This window comes from Apteryx rowi, unplaced genomic scaffold, assembly GCF_003343035.1.
Source record: "Apteryx rowi isolate R43461 unplaced genomic scaffold, aptRow1 scaffold_645, whole genome shotgun sequence".
Classification (NCBI taxonomy): Eukaryota; Metazoa; Chordata; class Aves; order Apterygiformes; family Apterygidae; genus Apteryx; species Apteryx rowi.
In genome coordinates this window covers 347,362-372,160 of record NW_020450922.1, presented here as the reverse complement: position 1 = coordinate 372,160, position 24,799 = coordinate 347,362, and the positions used below count along the sequence as shown (strand labels likewise).

The 24,799-nt window shown below is 39.9% G+C and overlaps 2 protein-coding genes across 4 annotated transcripts in view; one reads left to right on the top strand and one right to left on the bottom strand.

The window, feature by feature from the left end:
* The window catches only part of LOC112974981 (collagen alpha-1(XXVIII) chain-like), a 44,254-nt gene extending 43,021 nt beyond the window's left edge, over window positions 1–1,233 (bottom strand). For all 3 annotated transcript variants that reach the window (XM_026084516.1, XM_026084518.1, XM_026084519.1), the window contains exon 1: window positions 1,146–1,233. The gene's annotated coding sequence lies outside the window, so the exon portion shown is untranslated. The remainder of the gene's footprint in view (window positions 1–1,145) is intronic.
* LRP2 (LDL receptor related protein 2) overlaps window positions 1–24,799 on the top strand; it is a 157,999-nt gene that overhangs the window by 8,321 nt on the left and 124,879 nt on the right. The window contains exons 4-13 of the mRNA XM_026084515.1: window positions 2,192–2,289; window positions 2,984–3,102; window positions 4,070–4,157; window positions 6,300–6,342; window positions 14,023–14,088; window positions 14,546–14,734; window positions 14,836–16,157; window positions 17,144–17,279; window positions 17,701–17,867; window positions 19,529–19,730. Coding sequence (XP_025940300.1) covers window positions 19,637–19,730 — 94 coding nt within the window. The 5' untranslated portion in view covers window positions 2,192–2,289; window positions 2,984–3,102; window positions 4,070–4,157; ... (5 more) ...; window positions 17,701–17,867; window positions 19,529–19,636. The remainder of the gene's footprint in view (window positions 1–2,191; window positions 2,290–2,983; window positions 3,103–4,069; window positions 4,158–6,299; window positions 6,343–14,022; window positions 14,089–14,545; window positions 14,735–14,835; window positions 16,158–17,143; window positions 17,280–17,700; window positions 17,868–19,528; window positions 19,731–24,799) is intronic.

Sequence of the window (24,799 nt, the reverse complement as noted above, 5' to 3'; positions counted from 1 at the left end):
GCCCCCGACACCCTGTCCAGGCCCCGACCCCGGTTCAGCCCGGCTCGGGGCCGTCGGTCTCCACCGCAGAGGTGCTGTAGCGGTGCCGGTCTCCAGCTCTGCCCTGCTGATCTGGACCTGGACCTGACCTGCAGGCTGACGGCCGTCCCCGCAGAGGTGCCTGATGCCCGGGGCGGCCCCGCTCCCTCGTCGGGTCCCTGGCCACCAGGCCCGGCCCTGCCCTGCCGCCCCGGGGAGCCCCCGCTGATAGCGCCCCGCGAGCTGCCGGCCCTTGCTGCGCCCGGATGCCACAGCTGACACTATTAGCGTTTGCAGCTCTCTGTGAATGCTGGTTCATAGCTCTTCACAAAAAAAAACCAACCCTAGATGAGCCCTATTAAGCCACATTTATATAGCTGTGAGGCCTAATTATACAATGTTTGCTTATGATTAAACATTTGGCTTCTGGAGTTGAGGGTAGGTCTTCAACTGATTATAAGCTGGCAAAACTCTACCTCATTCCAAGTTTTTAAAAAGGTAGAAACATTTAAACACGTTTATAAATGCAAACTTGGAGAATGAAAATAATATAGAACTATTTCTATGAAATTGTGTTAAAACGATTGTTCTCTATTCATCCATTTTAAATAATTATTTTTTTTTCTTTAGGAGTGCCTGCAGCATGGCACATAGATATGTTTCAACATGTAGTCACATTTTAGCTGCACTGAGAATCTGTAATTTTGCTGGGTGAGTTAAGTGCTTAATGAAAAGCAGTTATTAAATAGGTTTGCACAGATACAGCTGACAGCAGTAGACAGTCTTCAGTGTTTAATCTTGTCTATTCTTAAATATGTGGAGTGCTGAGCCAGCTGAATCTTGCTGTTTAGCATTTAAAAATGTGTTTAATCTCAGTACCTGATACCTGCATCTGAATGTTGTAAGACTTCTTTCAGTAGGTAGCGGAGGCATTATAGTAGATCGTTAAGATGCGTGGGGTTAAAATGAGACCTGCTAAATCGGGTTAGASCTTGCAAGCAAAATGAGCAGAAGGGAGTGAGTTTAGGACTCGCAGCCTTACAGGAGGCTGCATTAATACAGGACATTGCATTATAAGAACCTAAGCTTAAATTACAGTATTTTCTTTGTCGTCATGTTTTGGATACCTGATTTCTGGCGCTGGAAATCTAATGTTATCCCCCAAACACGGTTCAGGACACGGAACGCTACCACTCTGCTGCCGCCCGCGTACCGCGGCGGGGGCGGGGGCGGCCGCAGCGTGCCGCGAGGCATCCTGGGGCTCGTAGTTCCCTGGCGCCGCCGTAGTCGAAGCAATGCATRCCGGGAAGGGTAGTTTCCCGCCTTGCCCGGCGGCCGGCGTGGCGGCCATGGCGGCTGGGCCTCGGGCCTTCCTCGCGGCCGCCTGCGTGGCGGGGAGGAGGGGGTGCTCAGCGTCTGTGGTTGCTGGCTCGGCCTCACTGCTCTGCTCAAAAGGAGGAAGAAGAAAAAGATGTCTTAAATGCAAAGCCTCGTTGCCAGTTTTCCTCTAAGCTGGTCTGTAGAGCTGAAACTGCTGCAGCATCTCTGCATACACAGAGCTCCTCTTCTGAGGACGAGGAGCTTGGCTYTTCAGCAGTCACTGGAAAGGCCTCCTAACTTCAGGAAGCAGAAGTCCATTTAATCGGAGAGGAATGTGTTCTAAGCAGAGGAGAAAATAAATCCTCTAATGTGTGGGACAAAATGGCTAGTGGCTTTCTGTAGTAGGGACTTGGTTCCTACTATAGAGTTGACTTACAAAATACAAAATTACTTTGGCATCTGATACAGCCATAAAATCCTCTGCAGCAGCACAGGAGTACAATTTGCAGTATGAAGTTGAGGGAGGGAGGCAGGCAGGCAATGTTTTTAAATGCTTAAATATTAACAAAACTGGTGTAACACTTTGGGTGCAAGTGTAACTAGGATTTTTGTAGTGAAGAAAAGCATTGTTCAGGTAAGAATAGGCTTACAGAAGAACATTAATACTTCTGTATACCCAATTGCTTGTTTAAATAAGGTATGCTATGATCCTTTGTATCTAGTCCAGTAAAAACCTGGGTAGATCTTAATTTCTGGATATCAGAACTGCTGCAGAAATCAAGATACTAATAATGATGGAGTTCACTTCAACAATATTCTTGTTTCAGTAATAACTTTTCTTTATTTATATTAGGTTTGCAGCTATCAATGCTGAGGCTCCTGAATTCAAAGAAATGTGTTGAGCAAGTTGTAGGCTTGTTCGCTCCATATGCCAGAGGAGAAAAAAAATGGGTAAGCCTCTTCCATATGATAAACTGATATGTACTCTTTCTTTAACAATACATAAAAATATTTCAGTCAGTTTAAGTGAAATTTAAAATAGGATGACATGTCTTTACCAGTACGTAAGCCAAACATTAAATAACCTATATAAGCACAACTTGAAGAAGAGGTCTCACCTGCACCTTCTTTTTCATGATGAGAAACACAAGCTACCAAGAAGCCTGAAGGCTAGAATGACTTTAGGTACTCTAATTGCCACATGAGGTGTAGATGGTTGCGGTCAACTGTCTTCAGAATAGTATTTATTTAATGTCCAAGGCCTTGCCTTCTAGTGAAACCAAGCTGCTTTACCTTTGAAGTGCAGAGCTAGGAAATAAAACTTGGAGGTCATTTTTCTGAGTACCTTTGTAGATGGTCTTTGTGCAAATGAGTAAAGCATCACTCTTAAAGGATGTTTCCTCCCTGAATTCAGGCTGTGGTGAGTCCTTGTTGGAGCCTGAAAGRGGAGAGTAGGATGTTCCCTGTTTCTAGAGCTGTCTGCAGACTAGCACCAGGGCAGTTATGGGCTGCCTTGAAAATACCTATGGCTTGTACGCTTATGGGAGATGGGGCTATTGAGTAATAATGATCTGGGGTTCAAAGTGATTGTGGTTATCTTCACATCTTCCTGAGCTCRTAGTTATGCATCCTTGTGCTTTTCCAGGCATATGCAGTTCTGGCTCATATCCCTACTGTAGCTGTCAACCAGTACTGGCTACAGACATGGACACAATACAGGAAAGGATAACTACTACAGAAAAAAGATCTATTACATCTATACAGGTATTAGTAGCAAGCTTTTTAATGAAGCAGTAGTTTACATATAGTAAAAGTGAAGGTAACATTTTGTACCAGGTATAGAGGGTACAGGACACTGAATTGTAGACTCCAGCCTTCTGTGATTGCTAGTATTCCGTAAAACTGCTCATCAAGTACAGTATTGTTCCTGTTAAGGAACAATAGAAAAACTTTCTGAGGAAAAACTACTGGTATTCTGAACAACTTGTTTCAAAGCGGTTTATTTCGGCTGATGATCTGACTGACCCTGCTGCAGCTACTATTTATGCACGTAGATGCTACCACAGTACTATCCTGTGCTGTTGCTAAACTGGGTATCTATTCAACAATAGGTCTTGCTGGATTCTGCTTCACAAATCTGGACCCTAGCACTGTAGGCTCAGAATACTGTGATGTGTATTTTCCTTTAAAAAAAATTCTCCAGGTAACCTGTTGTTTGTGTTGTATCTACGTTTTTGTATTACTGTTCAAATGGGAAGCTGACATGCTTCAGATCAAGCAACTTCCATTTCATAATTTGCATCATGTGCAACATTCATATACCATCTAAACATAGTATTGAAAGAGTATTAAATTTATGTCATCTCCTCCAAATAGGATTACAAATCCCCTCAAGATGTTATTGCTATTCCTGGAATGGGTATACTGTCTGAGGAAGACTAACTGTAGCTCAGACTCAAAATCCAGAGATTTTTGTCTCAGTCTTTCCAGGTTATTGAAGTTTTCACTGGTCATAATGGGAAACCTAGTGCCTCTAAAAGAAATTACTTTAGGGTGTTCTAGCTGGTAAAACATGACTTAGCTGTATTGAAGCTACTCTCCTGCCTTTGACTTTGGAACCTTGTGCTGCCATAGTTTTACACTTACTGGTGTATGTTGCCTTAGGACTTGAATGCATTTGCTCCACTGACAATAATATTAGTGAAATAAGAATTCTTTCTTGTCCTGATAGCCTGGTGATGTTTGCATCACTCTGCTGCATTTTGCTGACCATACTGAAGGGTTCTGCTGCTAAGGATTTACCAAAGTCGGGGCATATGGTAAGGAAGGTACTTATTGCTAGTGTCTCAGAACCCAGCTTACCATCATGGGGTAAACAGCAACCTTAGCTCAGTTTACACCAAAGTGCAAGAACAATGTATTTGTTAAAATGCTAAATCTTAACTGATGTCAGGCTATACTCTTCAGTTACTTACCAAAGTTCACATAAACTTGAAGTTATGTTTTAACCCACCACAGCCAAACAACTGGTCTCTGGGTAAAACAAGTCTCTTGTTCAAAGAGTGTTAGGGGGATATGACCATCTGCCACAATAGGCTGCCTTATACATGGTTTGTCCTATTGAAGAAGTTGGTTTCCATAAAATCTTTCTTCCCACGTAGATTCTGTTTGTATATTGATATAAACCCAGGAGCTTTCTGAAAAAGCTGTCTGAAAAGCTTGGATTCATGTATTGTACTAAAGCTTTACAAGATGGTGAGAATCTCTTCATGCACTAAGGAACCACTCTTTGTATTGAAAAAAATCTAGATTTTTAACTCAAGCTGTGTTCTTTTTGTATGTCACAGCTTCTGTGAGCTTATAGTAAGCATTTGAGAAGCACAGTTCACTTGGATTTCTGGAGAAGACTGATGACAAATGGAGGTATTTAATACCCAGTTTGAAAGCGCTGGATTTTTCTACCCAATATAGCCTTACTGGTTTTTTTGAATCCAACCTTAACTGTATTTTGAGAGCACAAACTTGAATCGGCTGTATTGCAAAAAGTGCACTGTCGGGCACTTGACCTTGTGTTAATGAAACAAAGTAAGCACTGCTTCCCAATCAGTTGGTCTTGGCTTTAGATTTGTACTCTGCTTCTCCATGTTGGAACTGAAGCACTTGCAGAAGTTACTCAAGAAGTAGAGCAAAGAAAAGTTGGCCAATATTTTGAATGTATGCTAGTTCCATCTTTAAGAGATTTCTTGAAGAGTCAGTCTCTAACTGATGCTGATACTTAAAGTAAGTACTTGAAGAATGTGCTAGCTAGTATTGTGTCTGAGCAGGTTACAGTTGAGTCTAGTTTAAAACTCCATCCTTGGCCCTGGAGATAATGCAATTAGTATCTTCCCTTTAGGCACTGACAGCCTTCATGTTTCTTGACATGTATTAGTGCTATGATTTATGTTCTGATATGTCAGAAACTGCAACTTTTTTTCCATAATACTTCTTCCTAAAAATCTTTTCGTAAACCCCCACATTTCTAACAGAAAAGTGCAAATGCTGGGAACTGTAAAATAATGTATTTTCAAATACAGTCTTTTTATGGAACCTCTTGAAACCAAATCCATACATGTGTTCTTTCAACTCTTAAATGCCACTCCTTATTTAAAAAGAAATTGTTGGAAGCAAAGGAAGGAAATGTTGAGAAATTAAAATATGAGGATGAGGCCAAATGTAAAGCATATTCTGAGGGTTTTCACTTAATGTACAAACAGGATCTTTGTGTGAAGAAAAAATAGCTGTAATCAGAAATGCTTGGATGAAAGAAAAACATTACAAAACTATTAGTGTAACTTACGATTGCAGGGATTAACTTTACTAAAAGGTTCCTAACTGATTAAATACAGGATTAAGAAGATTCTAGTCTTAGTTTTCAGCAACAGTAGCTGTATCTAGCTAAACCTATTAAGACACTATTCATGGACAAAATCATAATAGTGGCTGTCTTTGAGGGAGAAGAAAATTAGCCTTCTTTCTTTGGAAGCGTGTCCAAAACAAATACATGTTTTACCTATGTCTGAGTTAGATTGAATGATATTCCCCCAATCTAAAAAGACTTGTCTATTACTATCTTGATGGTTTTGAAATAAATGAAGCAAGAGATAGAGAAAGTGAACTCATCTTTTGCAAGTAGGAGTCTCATTTTACTTGGGTTCTTTATTCTATTTATTTCCCCCCCCCCCAAAATATTTCTCTTGGAGTTAGATTGAAGTTGAGTATCTAGAACCTGTCAATTAATGCCTTATCAAGTGAAATCAGTCACTAATCAGTCACTAATATTTGAATTTAATGCATTGCTTACAGTTTATAATCCTGTAAAAAGGATAACTAGGAAGTTGCAGGAAATAGGTATCCATTTCTGAAGCAGTTAATATACCACAGTGCTTTAGTAGCAAAATGTCTTTCTCCTCTCCTTCTAGTACAGCTAGTATTAACTATGAAGCACCCCACAGAATACTCAAGGTGAGTACAGAAGTAAGACGAAGTTATCTAGATTTTTAAGGGCCTGTGGCTTTTTAAACTTATTTTGCAGCACTATACATGTGTACTTAATGTCTGACCTGTTTGTTTCTTTAAACACCTCTAAGTAGTTTATATTCATCTATTGTGTGAATTTACATCTGATTTAAATTACTTATGCTATAGAATCTTTGAAATATCAGTTCTTAAAAATCAGGTTGGTGTATAGAAAATCAGTCAAAAGATTTGGCCACTGGGTGTCAATCTTGACTCAAGTTAAGCATGAATGCGTTGTGTGCATTGCTGAGACTGCAGAGGCTTGCTTTGAAATGATCGATAGAGCAAGTCTATTAATATCAGTACTAAGACTTGCATATTTTCTCTTCTTTTTTTTTTAATTCAGGAAATTGATCTATCTTGCAGGAGTAAAAGCYTTATGGCTACAATGCCACTTATTCACTTCAGAAAGCCACCAAAGCATGTCATGTGGTGGTTTTATTGTTTTGTTGTTCTATTGAATGCTCTGTTTAGGCATTGTGCTTCACCTATGGATCAGAAAGATGTGGATGGAAATAGCTGATCTTTCCTCCTTCCTGACCTGTGGAATGCTATTATAAATTACTGCTGAGCAAGCATTGATCTTTATAAAGTGTGGACTACCTGAGGTGCTCTTGCCCTAGAAAAGAAGGGGGAATGAGATCCGTATGGATGCCATTGCCTCCTGGAATGGCTGAGATGCAGGCTTTATAAGTTAACCTAGCCTGTTTAATATGTTTACTGCCCTCTGCATGCATTCTACCTTTATCTAAGAACTTAGTCCTTTTTTGAGTTACCCTCATGTGACAGACCTCCAGCCTTCTCTTATGATAACCAGTTGAAAAGCTTCAATTGTTCTGTTGCACTGCAGAAAATACAGCATTTTTTAAACATAGCATCTTATTCTTAATTGAGCTTTGTATATTCCATACACAATAAATGTCTAAAGCTGTATTGCATTTCCTTCCGTTGTCTGTATCTCCACCTGGGCTATAGATAATGTAGATAAGGTTTATCTAAGATTAACATAGGTCACCAAGAAGATTAAAAAAAAAAAATTTACTTCAGGGGACATCAAAAAGTAGTGAATGAGTTTTGCCAGGCTCTGTTAATGCATGGGGCTAAGACTGTTAGTGATTCAGCTGAAATTAAAATGCTGATCCAAAATATTCTGTAATGTTTTCATGGCTAAAATTGATTAATTTCTGTACATTTTTCTAAGGARCTCAAACCTCAAAATAGTAAGACTTTCAAAAAAAATCATCGAATACTATCAATAGTGTCAGTTAATACATACAATCAATATTAGTTAGGCAAAGATAATTTTGGAAGCTTTCCAAAAGGAACAAATTTCAAGCTTGCTTTCCCTGTCTTTCTGGAGATCCAGTGATAGCCTAACAGTTTGCTCCTTCCCCCACTTTTTTTAGTTACCTGCATTCCTTGCTTTCATTTTCAGGAAGGCTTTTTCTGATGAAACTTTGCTTTTTAATAAGTGAGGTTGTGGTCTTGACAAAGCTGACAAAAGTGGGAAGAGATGTTCCTCACAGTTAAAATAAAGACACTTTCCTAATGGTGTATTTCTTATATTCTTGATACTATACTTTGAACTGGGATAACTTCAGAGACATGTTAGCTGCATATTAGGACCATCAAAGTACCTTCTGCAGGCAGGCTTCCAAAGCATTGTCTTTGCATCTTTTATGTTCTAACCAGGCAGTTCATTATGCAGACAGGTCAGTTGCAGATACATATCTTATAGATTAGTGTTCTTTGTGGAGAATATTTAATTGCTTCCCATTGGTTTGTGGAGGTATTAATTAGGGATGTTGGGGTGTGTGTGTGTGTGTGTGTGTGTGTGTGTGTGTGTGAAATGCTGTAGGACAGAATGTGGTTCAAAACTCACTTCCCTGAAGTACATAATGGCCTGTACCATGTGCATGTAAAGGTTCTTGAGTTTTGCGGTGATACTACTAAGCTATAGCTGGGGAGATTCAGAAAAGGTGAATGATATACTGAGGCTGCATCCAGAGGAATGGTAATATGGTTATTTCTGTGTGCTTGTGAGGCCTAACTTAGACTAAGAAGCAGCAACCACTTATGCTTGTAGTGCCTAAACAAGCTATGTTTGTAAGCTCCTGCTGCAAAGCTGTGAATCTTAAATTTTCTTGCCTCCTTGGCTTGAAAACCTCTTCTATATTGGTTTTCAAATTGGACTGGTCTTTTGGAAGCTCCTCGGTATGGAGCCAAATATGGCTAGGAAAGAGAATTGCTGGCGTAGGTTTTGGGTAGACAACAGTGGTGTGAAAGCTATAGCTAGAGGAACAGGCAGGCAGTAGACAGCGTCTGTAGTTAAAACTACCAAGCCAAGTGGCTGTTGCTGTGGGTGAAGGGCCAGCTGGATCACTCTTAGATTCGACCATAACTGTGAGCTTCTGAGAAGCAGTCAGTGGCTCTTGCCATGCGTTCCCTCTGTTCCTTTTCTCATGCTCCTGGTCTGTTTTACTGGCTGGAGTCTTCTCACTGCCACTCTGTCCAAGCATACAAAGCTCTAGTAGAAGGATTTTAAAAAATACCTAACTTCCTCATTCTGATTGTTGTATATTATAAAGCATGTTGTAGCATAGCTGAGGCAGTTACTGAGCCAAACAAAAGCAGGAATAATTTGCAGAGCTTATAAAGATTTCTATGAAGATTCTTTAAGTAGCGTACTGTCTTTCCTACAGTCTTCACTGTGTCAGGTATACGGTCCACCTCAGCCCTGTTGGTAATGGTTACTATCAAAAGGAAGATAAAGTCAAGAAGGAAAAAGTGCTTTGTCAGAGAAGGTGTTAAATGCACTGAATTTTATGCGCTTTCAGAAGTCATTCAAGCTGTAGGCCTTCCTGAGTAGACTGTTGCAGCAGTCCATGTCTGTTTCCGAGGCCTGTTAAATGTCACCTCAGAGATCAGGAAAAAATCCTTCTCCTCCCCCTAAACCCTTTTAGCCAGGGGCAGCTGCAGAAAAGATCACTTCAAAGGCCAAGCATAGCTTTTATTTTTTCACTTGGCAGTGGCAGTAGGTGCTAGCCCTAATTTAACTGTCATAGTTAAATGTTATGACTACTCCTGATTCTATTCATATTTGTACAGATCAGGAGCAACTCTTGTAAAGATGTTGGAATTGCAGTAGCTTAAAATTGGTGTTGTAGAAATGGGATCATTCCCCATCCCTGATAAGAACTCTAGGGCAGAAAAGACATGTGACTCAACATCCCTTATCTTCAGCTCTAACTCCTTTCAGGAGGGCTGAGATAAGATTAAAAGAACCAGACTTCCTTCCTACCATCTCCCACGTTTTCACCTGAAGAAATTTGCTGAGAAAAGGAGCAGGCTGTAGCTTCAGAATTTGAGTCAGCTTCCAGCATTTCACAAGGCAGATTCCAAATCCAAGAAAAATAGGCCTCATATCTGCATGAGAAACTGAGCTCTCTTGACGCTGCAAATGAGTTAACAGAAAAGGTTCATTAAACTCCTTTGTTTTGTCATTCATTCCCTGTGTAAAATTGTTTAAACCTAATATTAAAGAATCCCAAACTAAAATCTGAAAGGATTCTGACAGATTGCTTAAAGAAACTAAAACCAAATTCAGTGAACTGTTAGCGTTGCAAATGGAGGTAGTCTGAAAATGTAAATGCTAATGTTGCCCACAGAACTTTACCTCTGATCCTTGTGGCAAATCTGTTTTTTTTATCTTTCTTCCTGTCACCTGTTTTCCTAAGGTCTCTGCTTTGCTTGGCAGATAGGGGAATGCAAAAATAAAGATAAAAATGGCATTAAAGTAAAAAAGGGAATATTTGATAACATTATATGGTAAAACCACCACACCAAGTATTTAGTGTAATCAAATTGTTTATAATTATTTGTATTTATTTTTGGCCTTTTCATTCTGTGAGTAGATTCTAAACTGAGCAATGGGTTACTGAGGTGCTAGAAGAGTAATGGTGTGTGACCAAGTCCCTGAAGATATTGAATTGTACTGTCCGTGCACTGAAGGATAGAGCCTTCTCAACTGATTTTGTGCTTCAGCAAACAAAAGTGTATGAGCAATGTAGCAAAAATGTAACAAAAAGAAGTATTTCTGTAGATAGTGAAATCAGTGGCAAGCTTCTATTTAGGAACTGGACATGAGAGTTTTCATGCTATAGCATTTTTAGACTGAACACAGTTGGGAATATCGACTGTGGATGGTAGGCTGMAAGATGTACCCAGATTTCTTCTGCCTGACTCCCCTCCCCAAATCATCTATAATAACACTAAATTAGTTTTATGATCTTTTCTGTATGACTTGCTGGTATAATTTAACTTACACAATGAGTCAGCTTCACATTTGCCAACTCCTGCTCTTGATAAATACAAAATGGAACAAACACGAGGAAGAAACTTTGAATAACTGCATGAAATATACCTGCCTTCCAGGACTGTTTGCAGCAATGATGTGCGTGGTAAGCGCTGCTTGTGATTGTGCCTTGCCCTGCAGCGGCTGGGGAGGATGCCACGAAAGAGAAGTAGCAAGGGGAAGGCAAGGAAAAAGGGTGTGTGACTCCCTCAGCCCCTGTGAATGTTCCACAGTAGTTTGTATTTCTGGAGCTCTTTTTTTAATAGTGAAATCAGACCAGAATTAAGTCTTAGTGTGCTGAGTGGATTTTCCTATCTGACAAATGTTTATTTGCTCTTTAGACACTGCTAATAGTTCTTTAAAATGTAGCATTGGAAAATTTGAACAGAAATGGATGGAACTTCTAGCTAGCAATTGCTGTGATAGCAGATGAGTTTTATCATTTGTTTTATCATTTATCATTACTGTGTAAGTAGATTGCAAGCATCAATTAATACTTTAGTGTGTTTTCCAGAGCACAAGATAACATTTACATTTTATATTTAAAATCTGTGCATGCCTATATATAGGACGGTGGGATGCCTGTGTTAATTATTGAGGATGTACATGTCTGTCTTGAATTTTCACTAGGTCTCTTTGCTGCATACAGAGAGAGATCTCTAATTCTGCTGGAAAAGATGAACATGGCTCAGCAGAATTTTTCTCCATTAGTCATTACTTCCGCAGTTCTTAGTATCTTCAGTGGAACATAATGCTTTTTTCTGTTTGCCTGTAGAATGATGACAGCTTTTTAAATGAGAGCTTTACCATTGCTGTATGTGCCTTTGCTCTTCGGGTTGACAAGCCTTGAAGACCATTCAGAAATGGCAGCTAATAAAAATTCAGGAGACTGATCGCCTGAAAGGTTGACTTGAAAAGTAACCGTTGACTACAATGACTACTTGCTTGCTGCTAGGACAATTAAATATATATTTTCTAAAGTCATCCATGGTTTTTATCACCTTTTCTTCCTGCAATAGATCAAGGCGTCTGATGTTTCACTTGAGTAATGGCTAAGGGGAACTGGTGACTGAATGCTGATAAATATCAGCTGAAACTGCTGGACTTTGGAGTTTTCCCTTGTTAGTAACAGAGCCAGAGTTTAACCTTCTGTCCCAAAACTCAGAATTTTTTTAATCCAGAAGAAAACTTTTTAACTGTGACTTCTGGAATTCATCTGAACATTTTAGGAATTGAAGGTGCATTTATTGGCCTGTACTTGATCACCCATCAACTTTTCACAGGTAGATGGCAATACTAATATATCAGGACTGTTGACTCCCCACTTCCTTTTTCCACTGTGCAATAATTAACTGGGTATTCAGCTTGATAATTCAAAGGTCTAAGATTTGCAGCTTGTTCTCTTAATTATTTCTGGTGAGTATTTTGACTAAAACAGTACAATATGAATAAAATATAACTTTCAGTTCAATATGAGGGTTCAAGCTCATGGCCTTCAAATTAGTGAAATGACTCTTCTATTGTACCTAATCAGCCACAAAGAATCATGAGGACTTAAGGCATTTTCTTTAATATCTTAAACTGTCCGACACAGACACAGCTCTAGTTTTTCTGGAAAAGTTAAACGTTAAACAGTCATTCCTAAAGAACAAAAGGAGTTTTTAATATCTAGGAGAATATGGCATGTAACTTCCTATTTACTTCTAATGACTTGTGACTCTGACTTTACAATAACACTTAAGCACAATTGTTTATCTTAAAGAAAAAAAAGCAATGAACAACCCCTCAAAGCCTTCTAAGAGAGCAGCAATTACAATGGGTATATTGTACAGCTCTTTCATATACTTCTTCAAACTTGCAAACAACTATTCCAGCAGAAATGTGGGTAAAATGGGTAAAGAATKTGTTTCAGTTTCTTGATTATGCACTTCAGCTTACAGTGTAGTGCAGCTGCACTAGAAACTGAAGTGTTATGGATCTGAAGCTTTTTAAGTTAAGCACCGTAAAAGTAACTTTCCTGTCGATTATAATTTAAGATCTTATCCTGAGCAGTGTTGATCACCCTGTCTTCAAAAGAGTAAAACAGCAGGAGGTGTCCTTTACCATGCTGCGGTCTTTAAAAGCAGCCTAATCAGGAAAAACTGAAATTCTGGAACTGTGGGTTATATAGTAATAGTAACTTCTATATGCAAGAAAGAGCAATGAGAAGAAGGAGGAATTCAGTTAGGTATCTTACAAAATACAAAACAAGCCATTAAGCTGTGTTTTGATGGCAAACTTTTATCTCATAATGCTCTATTTTGTAAAGTAGCTGTAAAAATAATTGTGTGCTCTCCTGATGATAGCTCAGCTAGGGTACAATCTGATGAGACATTGGCATGAGCAGTAAAGTCAGTTTAAGAATGCTGCACCACCTACTGCTGATTGCAGCTCTCAGGTGTTTGTGGGTTGGTGCTCTAAGTCAGGTACAGCAGTCAGCTCTTTCTTGAGGACCTGCAAAACTGAGGGGACAAAAGGGAGGGTGAATTGCAGTGCTGCAACTCAGAGGGAAGATGGATAAAGGGGGAAGGGTGGACTTCTCAAGTCAGTTACCCTGCTTGCCAAAGTCTGTGCTCACTGAACTGTCCTATATCTCATTCTTGTGAACAAGTCCCCCAAGGAGGAGAGAGGTTGTTTTTTTTCAGTTATTGTAATCCTTTTGACCTCATGCTTTCATGAGTTTGGTCTCTTCTTGTCAAAGTAGTTTTGCAGGTTGGCTGAATCAGGTACTATTTTCAAAGCTAACACTTTGAGTATTGTTCCTTAGCGATCCCTTAAGAATTGCTAAAATGTGGCTTRTCTCAAGCTATTCTGCTTTCTTCATTCTTATTTTTTTCCATTTAATTGCCAATTAAACTAAACAAACATATTCATACTGTAATTATCTCAATATACAGCTAAGTGGTTGGTATGCAACAGGTACTTGGAGGCAGCTATTATATATAGACTTTGTTTCATAGACCTATTGCTTTCTAGTCATTTTCTTCAATTAGCATGAAGACTTGCTCATGAAATTCATGCAGTAAGACTGTATTTTCAGCTTTTATATTAAGTAGGCAGTGGTTAATCTCTCGCTCTTTGAAATACGTATCAAAACTGTAAAATTCTGTCATCTGCAAACCCTGTGCTGCTAAACCATGTTTTCTTTTGCTTAATGTCATTACCCCATTTTTGGCCTGGAATTCAAATTAATATGCCACTGATCTGAAGGATTATTATTTATCTTTTCTCAGGTGCTTTTGAAGGACTGCTGTTGGGATCTCTGGAGCATTTAATTCTGGCTGTTAGAGGAACAGGAGGTAACAGTTCTTAGCATGTGAGAGTCCCACTTTGAAAGATGTTTAGTCTGAACACAACTGCAATTGACTATTAATAGGGTTGTTTGGCTCCTGTCCCACACCAAAGACGACAGATAGTTTAACACACCACACATAGTAGATACTGTTGCCTTTTTAGTAATTAACTTTTTGAACTCTGTGAAATAAGAATGAAAGTAACTTGTGGGACAGGCTAACTTGAATGATATTTTAAGGAATAATAATCTTGTCTCTTACTAGGTTTGCTCAATGTTATCTCTTACAATATCATGTTTGGATTTGCTTATAACAATTGCCAAGATGAATGGTGTACTGTTTTCTCGCCCCTACCTTTTATACTTCATATTTTTCTCTGAGAAGAGGTTTGGTAATTTTCTCCTGGATTTTTTTAGCCCTTGTCTATAAAGTGCCTCAGAACTTCGTCTATTTTTTTGCATAGAAAGTGATGCGCAGAGGGATTATGATTAAAACATTTGAAATGATGCTCAGACTTGGATGACAGTGGGAAGGAAAGTTGTTGGAAAAACATCAGGAAGACGAGGACTTCAGTCTCACTTTTTGTTCAGCATAGCTGAAACTTCTCCTGTAAAGGATGTTGGGAGTTATTCCAATCCTTCTTATTTCTGTTGTGAGTATCCTAACAAGTTTTTAGAAAACAAGTCATTTGGAAATGCTTCTTTACTTCTCGTTCCTTTTCAGCTACAAATTCCATTTGTTGTCTTCTTGCAGGGAAGAGCAGGCATTGAAGGGCCAGGGCACTGGAGCAAAAATGAGAAGCTCCATTCCTCAGATAGAGACAGTGCCAAAGAAATCTACTTGCAGAAAGGCAAGTACTAAGAACTTTGGTAACCAGAGATGTAGCCAGGGGCAAGACTTCCCTGGGCTGGGTTTGTGACTGTGTCTCCAGCATAGGGCACAGGGACCTGCAAGCTGGACCAGACAGTGCCAACCAAAGGGATGGTGGCAAGGGCAGATTTGGAGTTGTTTAATCTCTCTCCCCTTCTTTCCACCCTTCAGACAGGGAAGCCTTCTCATCTCCATACTGTTATTGTTAAACTCCATCACAGGCCCAATGCTGTAGGGGGAAAAGCACAGGGGATGTTTGGAAGTTGATTTTGTGACCTCTCTCTGTTAATCTCACTCATTAAGTGCCAGTTACCAAAACAGTGCATAGTTCTCATGCACTGCTTTTGAGTTCCAGGGCTCTGTGATATAATTCCAGGTTAAAAGACAGAAGCTGCYGTGGGACCTTGAGGAAACTTCTTGCCACAATGCCAGGTGCATTGTGCAATCCTCACTTTGTGATTTCTCTTCTGGCATGATTCACTTCTCCTGGGTTTAATGTTTTTCACATTCACATGGACTGGGGATCCACCTTTGATCCGGTGTGTTTGTCTTCTAGAAGTGTCTCTGATGATGAAGATGCATTAGGTGCTTGGGAGCCATACCAACCAAGGCCCTCTTTTCCTTAGTTTGAGGTTAGGTAGATTTTTAAAATCCTTGAAGAAATATCTCCCTGACAAGTAACTGCCATTGTTTTAAGCACTGTGAAATGTGATGTGGCTTATATCAGAAGCTAGGTGAGCTCTGTGCTGTTTTCTGCTTTTCTCCTCCTTCTGTTACAGAGTTGAAATCAATACTGGCTCTCTACATAAATTCCATCCCCGTGCCCTAAAACATGACCTTCCTTTTTATGGAAACTCCTGCTCACACTACATGTACCTGGAAAGACTAAGGTGTGAAGTCTGAATATACATCAGTACTGTGGCCCTATGCAAACTAGTTCAGGGAACTACGTCTGCTCCCCCGACATCTGATGGGTTTGGTGCAAACTCAGTTGTGCCTCAGGTGAAGGTAAAAGGAAAATTCCTCAAGAGTCCCTCTTTGTAATAAATAGCCCTTTAGGAAAGGAAGTCTCTAACACACATATATATTGTAGGTTGCTCTAAAGCAGGGGTTCTGTTTAATAAATGAGACTCTTTATGTGGTAGAATGGCAAAGATGGATGAAATCCAAAGAATGAAATGCTGCTGCTGGGGACTATTACCCAGGTAAAAACTGGGTCATTTTTACTTTAGATTTGAATGTCTTGTCATACCAGTATTCTTTCAAAATATGAGCACATCTATAGATAGCCTTGCTTTAGTACGACTTAAAAATAATAATAATAAAAAAGAGCTTGCCATGCTAAAGGCGTAGGATTTAATGATGAAACTTGCATGTGAAATTGGAAACACAGATTGTAACATAAAATGTTTTCTATTTGGAAAAACCTGGGTTTATCCAAGGACAGACTGACCACAAGATTACTGAATGCCAATGGCAATTACAGCTTTATTGGTTAATGAACTGGGCAGATTCTCAGCCTCTGCAAACTGTCCTAGCCCTGAGAAAGTTCAAAAGAGACAAATTTACATTCAGGTGCAGATCTGACCCACTGTTTATTCAAGTGAATGTATCTCGTTCTTTTATTAGCCATCAACTTTTTGTCTTTGTCTAGTAATACATCAACCTTAATGTTTCTCTCTGGCTGTTAAGAATTGCCTGAGTTTTGATGTTGTAAATTAGAACTGAACCCTGGTCAAAAATCAAGCCTTTAATTTTTAACTTTGGTTAACATGCATCTTTAATGTGTAAGCAACATGGCTGTTCATTCTAAATTACACCTTTAACAGCTTTTCTGATTGCTTGCTTACAGCAAAAACAAGACAAGCATGCACTTCCCATCTGGATTTTGAATTAAAACCAGAGTTCAGTAAACAACTTCATTGCCCGTGTTTTTTTCCTTCTAAACTTCTAGGAGATGTAGTTTGTATTCTCTTAAACCTGAAATAATATCTAGATCAATTAAAAATCCATAGGTCTAGTTCAGTCAGAAAACAACCTATTGACTTTTTAGACAACAGAAAACTAAGAGGGAGAGGTGCATTACAATGAAACAAGTAATTTTGGATGTAATTATGGGAAGTCCTTGAGGTGTTTGGATCTGCTCTTGCAGCTCAGTCTCACTGAAGTACCATTTGTTGGTGTCCTATAGGCCCTGCAGGACCTGGCCCCTTTGGTTAGGTGATGTGATGCCACAGGAAAGGAAGAGGGGAAAATTTTAGATGAAGTAAACTGAGGAGAACAGCACTGTCCTGTCCTGGATCCTTACTGACTGTCATTCTTTGGCGGTGAGACATCTGGGCTGATTATTTCATTTGTCTCTGAGTGCAAAGAATGATGAGCGGGGAGGATGGACCCTTCTACCATCTCAGCGTAGGGCTTCCCAGCATCACTGACAGTGTCTCCCCTCATTCCTGTTAGAGAATCCCTCTGCCCACCACCCTCTGGGAAGTACACGTGTGTAGAAATGTTAATGCTGAATGAGGTAGGAGTGCCCTTTCATGATGCCAGCTGTGTGGGAGTGAAGCAGAACAGCCTCCCAAAGCTTGTATTCAGGTGACCCCCAACACACAACGACAGGAGAGTGCATGCTGCTCCCAGTCTGGGATTGCAGCTCCCAAGCTCTGTCTGCCTGTTGCTGGGACATTAACTGGTTTGAACCATTCCCCTTCTAATTAAGTATGGTTAATCTGTGTGTTGGCTTTTTAGGCACCCATCTGTACTGGGTGGATCTGCTTGCTCCCCTCTGAGGATCCCTTCCTTTCCTCCCCATTGGCGTTGTTGGGGGATTAAAGTAACAGCGGCCCCATACACAAACGCAGCTGGTTCCGTTTGGTCAGCCTGAGCCTTGCTGTGAAACCATGACAAGAATTCCAGTAAGTTGGCAACACTGAAACACAAAGAAAACAACAATAGGAAAAGTCCTTCTGTGCAGAAAGGAATGTTTCAAGCACTGTTCTCCTACAGTGAAAGGAGAGAGGGTGGGAGGGAGGAGAGAGATTTGAAGAGGGCAGGTTCCCCCCCACCTCCCCCTGCAGCTCTGGATCTTGTGATGGAGAGATCTTATCCTCTCTTTGTGATTCAGAGGTGCCAGGAAGCTAATTGAATATTCTGATCTGCCCCCAGTGTTTCTTGTGGCTTGACCCCGGTGCTGTGTCGTACCACTACACCAAACAGCCCCRAACCTGCATAAATCACAACCTTGCAAAAGCCTACACTCTACATTCCCCCCCTCCTCGTCCCCCTTCCTTTCCTAGCTTGATAGATAGAAAACCTTTACAGAAAGGTTTAGGGGATATTAGCATCCTACAAGACTTAGGGAAAAATCTCTATCTGGTAATAAACAACAATACATTTCTCCAGAACTTTTGCAAGAATAATGCAAGCATCTCCACCCACTACTAAAAACTGCAGTCCATTGCAAAAAGAAGAAAAGTTAATGCTTGGAAATATCTGTTAAGTTCTGTCACCAGTGTCAGCAAATAACCACTGCAATGTAATGAATATGGTATGAAACTAATAGAAATAATATGTGGCATTTATAAAGGTGGTGGCATTAAAATTAATCTGACAAAGCTTCTTGCAAGATAAATAGACCCATCTTTCTCCCATAATGTATATACACGGTATATATGTTGTTTGCATATACATGTATGTGTGCATGCATGCATAGAAAGGAACAGCTTGGCATAACAAAACTTTCTACATAGCAAATTATTTCTGAGCAATATCAAACAAAATAAAAATCTAGCTTCACACAGTTTATGCATGATACTTCTGATCTGCAAGCAAAGCCCCCCAAAATGCTTGCCCTTTTCCCAAGACTGCATTCCAGCCTGAAATATCAGGATATCTTTATCTTTCCCCTGTGATGTTAAGCACTGTTCTACCCATGTTAATAGGTATATGATTCCTGAAATGGCAACAATACCTAAAACACAGGCAGACATTTCACATGTGCTGTATGAACCGTTGGAGGGTTAGAACTAGAGTAAGGTGTCTTCAACTGGTATCTTAAGCATTCGTAGCCAAAGCACTTTTATGAAACTGATTGTGTTTCCTGAGAAAGTGCAGAAGTAAGTTTCATCCCAGCAGTTTTCCTCTAGCAGTATTTCTAGGAGGAATACCAAAAAAAAAAAAGTTCAAAGCTTTATCCTATAGCTATAGAAAATTTTTTTATGTGAAGTATTTGTAAGGCTTAGTTGTCAAATGCACTTTTTCTTGCCTGGAGCATGCCTTTGAGATGTGTTTCGTTTGCAATTTGAAATTCCCCTGATCTACTCAAAATACAGAGCGTAGTACCAACGGACTCATGTAAAATCGCTGAAGTGCAGGGACTTGGAAGCATCTTGCCTATCCTGCAAAGTGTAGAAGGAGGGGCAGAGGCAGCCTGTGGCTGCAGGGCCTGGAGCAGTGCCTGATTCCCTTATGCTAGTTCCGGGGCCACTGGGTATAAAGAGCTTTATGCAATGTCTGGAGGGTGGGAGTTCGTAGAAAACGCGATGTCTCAACAGGCGAACACGCCTTTTTTCTGCAGCTAGCGGGATAAGAAGAAGACACCAGGCTCCTTGTGTTGCTGCTGTGCAGATCAGCACCCCAGAGTTGAGGAGCAGGTTTCTGAAGGAGCTGGAACGTCCCAGCCCAGATGGGACCTCACCATCGGAAGGATGGAAGAGCAGCAACTGCTTGCAAAGTGCTTATATTATTCACTGCATGCATAATGCAGGCTAGTTGCCAAGGTAAGCACTATGCTTCAACCTTTCCTGAATGGGACCTGCTCACACCGTGAGGAGCACATCCTTGTCCTGGGGACCTCTATGAGAAAAAGACTAAAGTACCTGAAAGTAGAGGGTTAATAGGGGAGCTGATTCAAGGGGCTCTTTTTAGTACTTAGGAGAAAGAGTTGGCTCTTTCCAGGAGCCATTTGATGAAGTTGATTTCTGTTGAGGAAAAGGAAGCACTGTCTTTAAAAAGACTGCAACCCCCCCCCCCCCCGGGTCTTTAAGTTCACTTCATCTTGCTCTTAAATTATCCCAGGATGTTTTTCTACAAACTTTTTTCTGGTTGTACAAGACAGCAGGACATAAATGTTGCTAAATTTGGAGGGGCAGCTTAGATTTTGCACCTCTATGGTCTAAACTCACAGATAGTTTTATAGAGATATAAGTGGGCAGCTTTCCCTGTGGTAAGAACTGCTTTACTATCTCCGAATAAGATACCCTGCAAAATAATCACTGCAGAGTTTTTGTGTTCTTCCATTTTTTTCTGAGGATCCTTGTGGCCTTCTTGCTACTGAAGTGTGCATGCGGTTTTGTAGACCGAAATTCACCTGTATTCCAAGAGCAAGTTTGGTAACTGCTAAAATTATACCTAGGGCTGTTTTTAATTAGGTGTGCACAGGCTACGGCACTTGCATACAGACATGTTGTGCCTGTGTAGGGGTGTATGCTGCGGACAGGTTTGCGTRCATGTTGGATGTGCAGTCATTTACGGAAGGCTGCAAGAAAGAAACAGATGCTTAGTCGGGAGCACAATAAGCTTCCCTCGGTCAGTCTCAGACACAGATTTGAAGTTGAGAGAGGGAGAACTTTTTCTTTGGGCTTTGCTGTTGCTAGGCGACCGTGGGGAGCATGTGACTGGCAGAGCAGGCTGAGCGCTGTGGCTGCGCTGCCGCCTCTGGTACTAATCTGGCTGCTGGGGATGGAGTAGCTGTGTCTCCAGTCCCTCTCCCTGGCCTGTAACTGCAGCCCGTCTCTTCCTGTCTCCTCCTCTTTGCACAAATTAATTGCCCTGCAGTGAGCATGAAACCTTTCTTTTTGGAGTAAGAGTGGCTGAAGTACATTTCCCAGGCCCTGCATATTGACCTGGCAATCCTGCTGATAGTGTGTGTGTGTTTGTGTGTGTGTGTCTATTACATGTGCGTTCAAATTGTTAATCTGCTTTCTTTGCTCAACTCTTAGTTTAAGCTCCTTAGACAGAATCAAGTAAGTAAGTATACAGCAACTGCTGCTAGCAGCTCCCACTTATGAGCAGGGAAATAGGAGATAGCTAATGTGCAGCAGAGCCCTGCAAAAGCTCTAGCCAGGGAGGTCACGCCGGGCAGAGAGTTAATCCTATGCACTATTACTTTACATTGGATTGAATGGAAGCTGCAGTACTGTTTTAAAAGTGCTGACTATTTTGGACCCATCCAAAACACATGACAGGATAAGGTGAGGGAAGCTTAAACTAGAATCTGTAGGCAGTGGCAGTGCAAAGCTTCTCCTCTGCTGGCCTTCTCCCCACCTCTTCCCCCCCTCTCCCACCCCTTCCATAGTAGAATAACTGTGCTAATGAAACAGTATAGTTTTAGTAATGGGGTAACTGATACTAGTAAAATCTCTGAATAGGAATCTTGGCCACACTGTGATTGTTATATTGAAATATTTGGTGTTGTTAAGTTCCAGCTCCTTGAATCTTGAGATCATGTCAGACTCTTGTCCCCCCCCCCCCCCAAAAAAAAAAAAAGCAGTAAGARAATCTTGAAAACAAATCCAAGGGTCAAAAGAAAAATGATGCAAATTGTATTATCTTTTCTAATCCTCMTTATTTTTAAAGCTGTTTCCATARTGTTTTTGAAAACCTGAGGTTGACAGGACCTCAGTATTCCCAGTATGAGCTGGATGTTTCTAGAAGTACTCTGTTTCATCTGAGTGCTTGCTCAAATGCTAGTATGATTCTTATGTTATTTATCTAATCCCAAATTTACTGAAATTAAACATACCAATTATAAACTAAGTAAAAATACTGCCTCTTGTAATTAGCAGTAATGTAGGGCCTGGTTCTGCAACTTTTACTCTATAGGCCTTGTTGCTTGTATGGTAACTGTTGTCAGAAAAGATTGCAAGTGGGATCCAGAAAGCTACCTAATTAAGCATAGYGTCAAGAAAGCATTACAAGACTAACATTAATGATTGTTTTGAGGAATCTCAAAGCACTTCACCCTCAAACRTAGTCATAAACCATAAGCACTGGATGGATGTTGTACCCTCAACAGTTTTGCAGAGGGCAAACGAGATCACTAGGGCAACTTTGCAGTTGAACAATGAGTTCTTTAATGTTCTGCAAAGCTTACCAGATCTGCATACCCTTGCAGTATTCCACGTAGCATCTGTTATCGGGCCCACTTTATCTAACATGGAAGGCCTGCTTTACTGTTTGTGATGAGGATTTAGTACCTGAGAGTGTTTGAAGTTTTTCTGTTCTTAATGGATCAGTGCCAGAGGAACTGTTAGTTTATAAAATCATTCTTTATATTATAAAATTATTAATAGAAACTTGTTGTTTTTTCTGAAAAAGAATCCTTCTCTTTAGACATGAYGTATTATCTACATTCTTTGCAAATCTACTGTATTTAATGTTTCTGTAACCTATATATTTCAGATCACTTAAATTTCCTCCACTGTTGCTTTTTGGTGTCTCTTAGGTCCCTGGTGACCTACTTTCAATAGAGATGATGTAAATCTTCCAGAATTAGTATTAAAATAATACTAATTATTTCATAAATCATTAAATAATTTGACTTTGGTATTGATTTTTGTTGCCAATTATGTTAAACTAGTACAAGCTACAAAATATTACCAGTCTCACTTTTTTCAGGCTTTCACATACTAAAACTGACTTTTGGCTTTGCTACAGTTAATTGCAAAGTAAGAAATTACTTTTGTAAGGCCAGGGCTTCCTTGTACTGTGTAGTTTACAACAAGATTTAAATTGCTGTTTGAATTTTTTTTTTCTTTTTCTGGTAGATGCTTCTGAGGATCTTTTCATTTCTTTAGCACTCGTCATGTATGGTGTCAAAGAAGACAGATTGTTTGGTGTAAATTATGTGTGATCAATGGTTGTTGTATATTTTCCATGTTGATAAATCATAATTTTGGTCTAAACTTCCAAATTCTGGGAAATGCAGCTGGAAGTGCAAGCATTTCTGTTAATGCTCCTTCTCATTACATACATGGTTATTTTTTGAATTTTTGTATGCTACATTGAGTTAAGAGGCCAGAAGATGACAGCTAGGTTGATTTCTGATATGTATTTTATCGTTCCTTTTTCAGTAACTCATGCTCTACTGACTTTAAGCTTTCTGTGGTGGTCTCAACACCAGAAGATTTTTTTAAATAAATTTTTCTTAAGGAAGCTTATTCATCCATTCTGTGTGCATCTTGGTGAAACATGATTTGAATAGAAAATTTGCTGTAACACAGAAGTTGTTATATCAGATTTGATTTACTTTCTAAATCTCTGCAATGATAAGTCATCAGTTTAAATCCAACTGAGGGCAATAGGACTAAAATTTGTTACCTTTAAAAAGTGTCTGTTAGTCTCTGAGAATGAATGGTATTCTAAGACTGAATCTATATGGTGTGGGGAGGTCATATCTCAGAGATCACAACGAATGTTTGCATGTCCTGAAGCCAGTGAGTGAATAGGTATGATCAGTCCAAGCAGAGAAGAGCTACAGCAACTATTACTCTTTCCAAATTGGCAGGGAGAAACAGGCGCTTCCACTAAGTATTGCAATAGTGCAATCTTCAAACTAAGAATACAGTGCTTTTTACAGACTCTGCCTTCACTCCAGTCTGTTTCATCTGTCCGTAGCACGATGTATAGGGACATTGTTGCAGGCCACAAGCCAGAGTCCGTATTCGTACTCCCTTGTACAGAGCTGTACATGTTGAAATGACTGTGATGCCTGTCCAAAAGATTGTGCCCCTGCCAAGACCCACTTTTTGAAGACCTTGAGTTAGACTTTTCTTAGGGACAGAGGATTTGGGACTGATGAGAGGGGAGAAAGGAAAGTAAGAGAATGAACATGCCAGTGTGGTCCTTACTGACAGTGTAACACGTACTGCACGCAACCTATGGTGCAGCAGTGTTTGTCATGATCCTGCGCTAGTGTAATTTTCCTGGTTTCCATTGGTAATGTACTCAAACAACATCAAGAGCAAAATTCCCACTCAGTGTCTGTCTACCTGGTTCTAAACTTGCTTCTTTCCTGAGGGCTTGAGAATTAAAAATACATACCAGTGAAACACATTATAATCTTCTTACATTTTAATGAACAAAAATGATATTTCTATGAAATGACAGCCAGTRCTTCAGAGTAGGGTTCTTTTTAATGAGTAGCCCTCTTTTAGTACATCTCTTGAATTTTCTTAATAATTTACTCTTTTTCTTTATACTGTTAAGCAAAGCATATCAGGAATTTGCTAAGTAATCAGCTAAAGTGAAGAGTGGGACAACCCCCAAAATTTTAGTTAAAAATTGAAATTAGTAATTGGATGATACGTGGTTAGATTTAGGTTCTTTGCTAACTGCTAGAATTACAGTAAATAATTAAGCTACAGGAGTTGAGACAAACAGAGACAGCACATCTAAGGAGATTTCAGCTAAGATAGATGTGTGATGTATGCAATGCTTCTGTTTCCCTGTAAGACAACCCAAAACCTTCTTTCATATATTGAGCTGATTGGAAATCTGAGCAATGAAATCCCACTGTAATCCAGATTTACTATCCCTGTGTTTTGCAGGAAATGAGCAAAGATTCATTTGGGGGAAAGGTAGAATGCAATTTCATTAAATCCTTTTAATTCTTTTCCTTTTGGGCTTCCTGGATTGACATGAAATCAATCACAGTATTCTGAGCCTCTCCCACTCTGCATGCCTTCTTTCACTGTTAGATTATTGCCAGATCAAAGCCCACTGGTGTTTGTTTTTATTTTCTCATTATTTAGGACCAAACCTGGTGGTTTTCTGTCAAGGTTTTTCT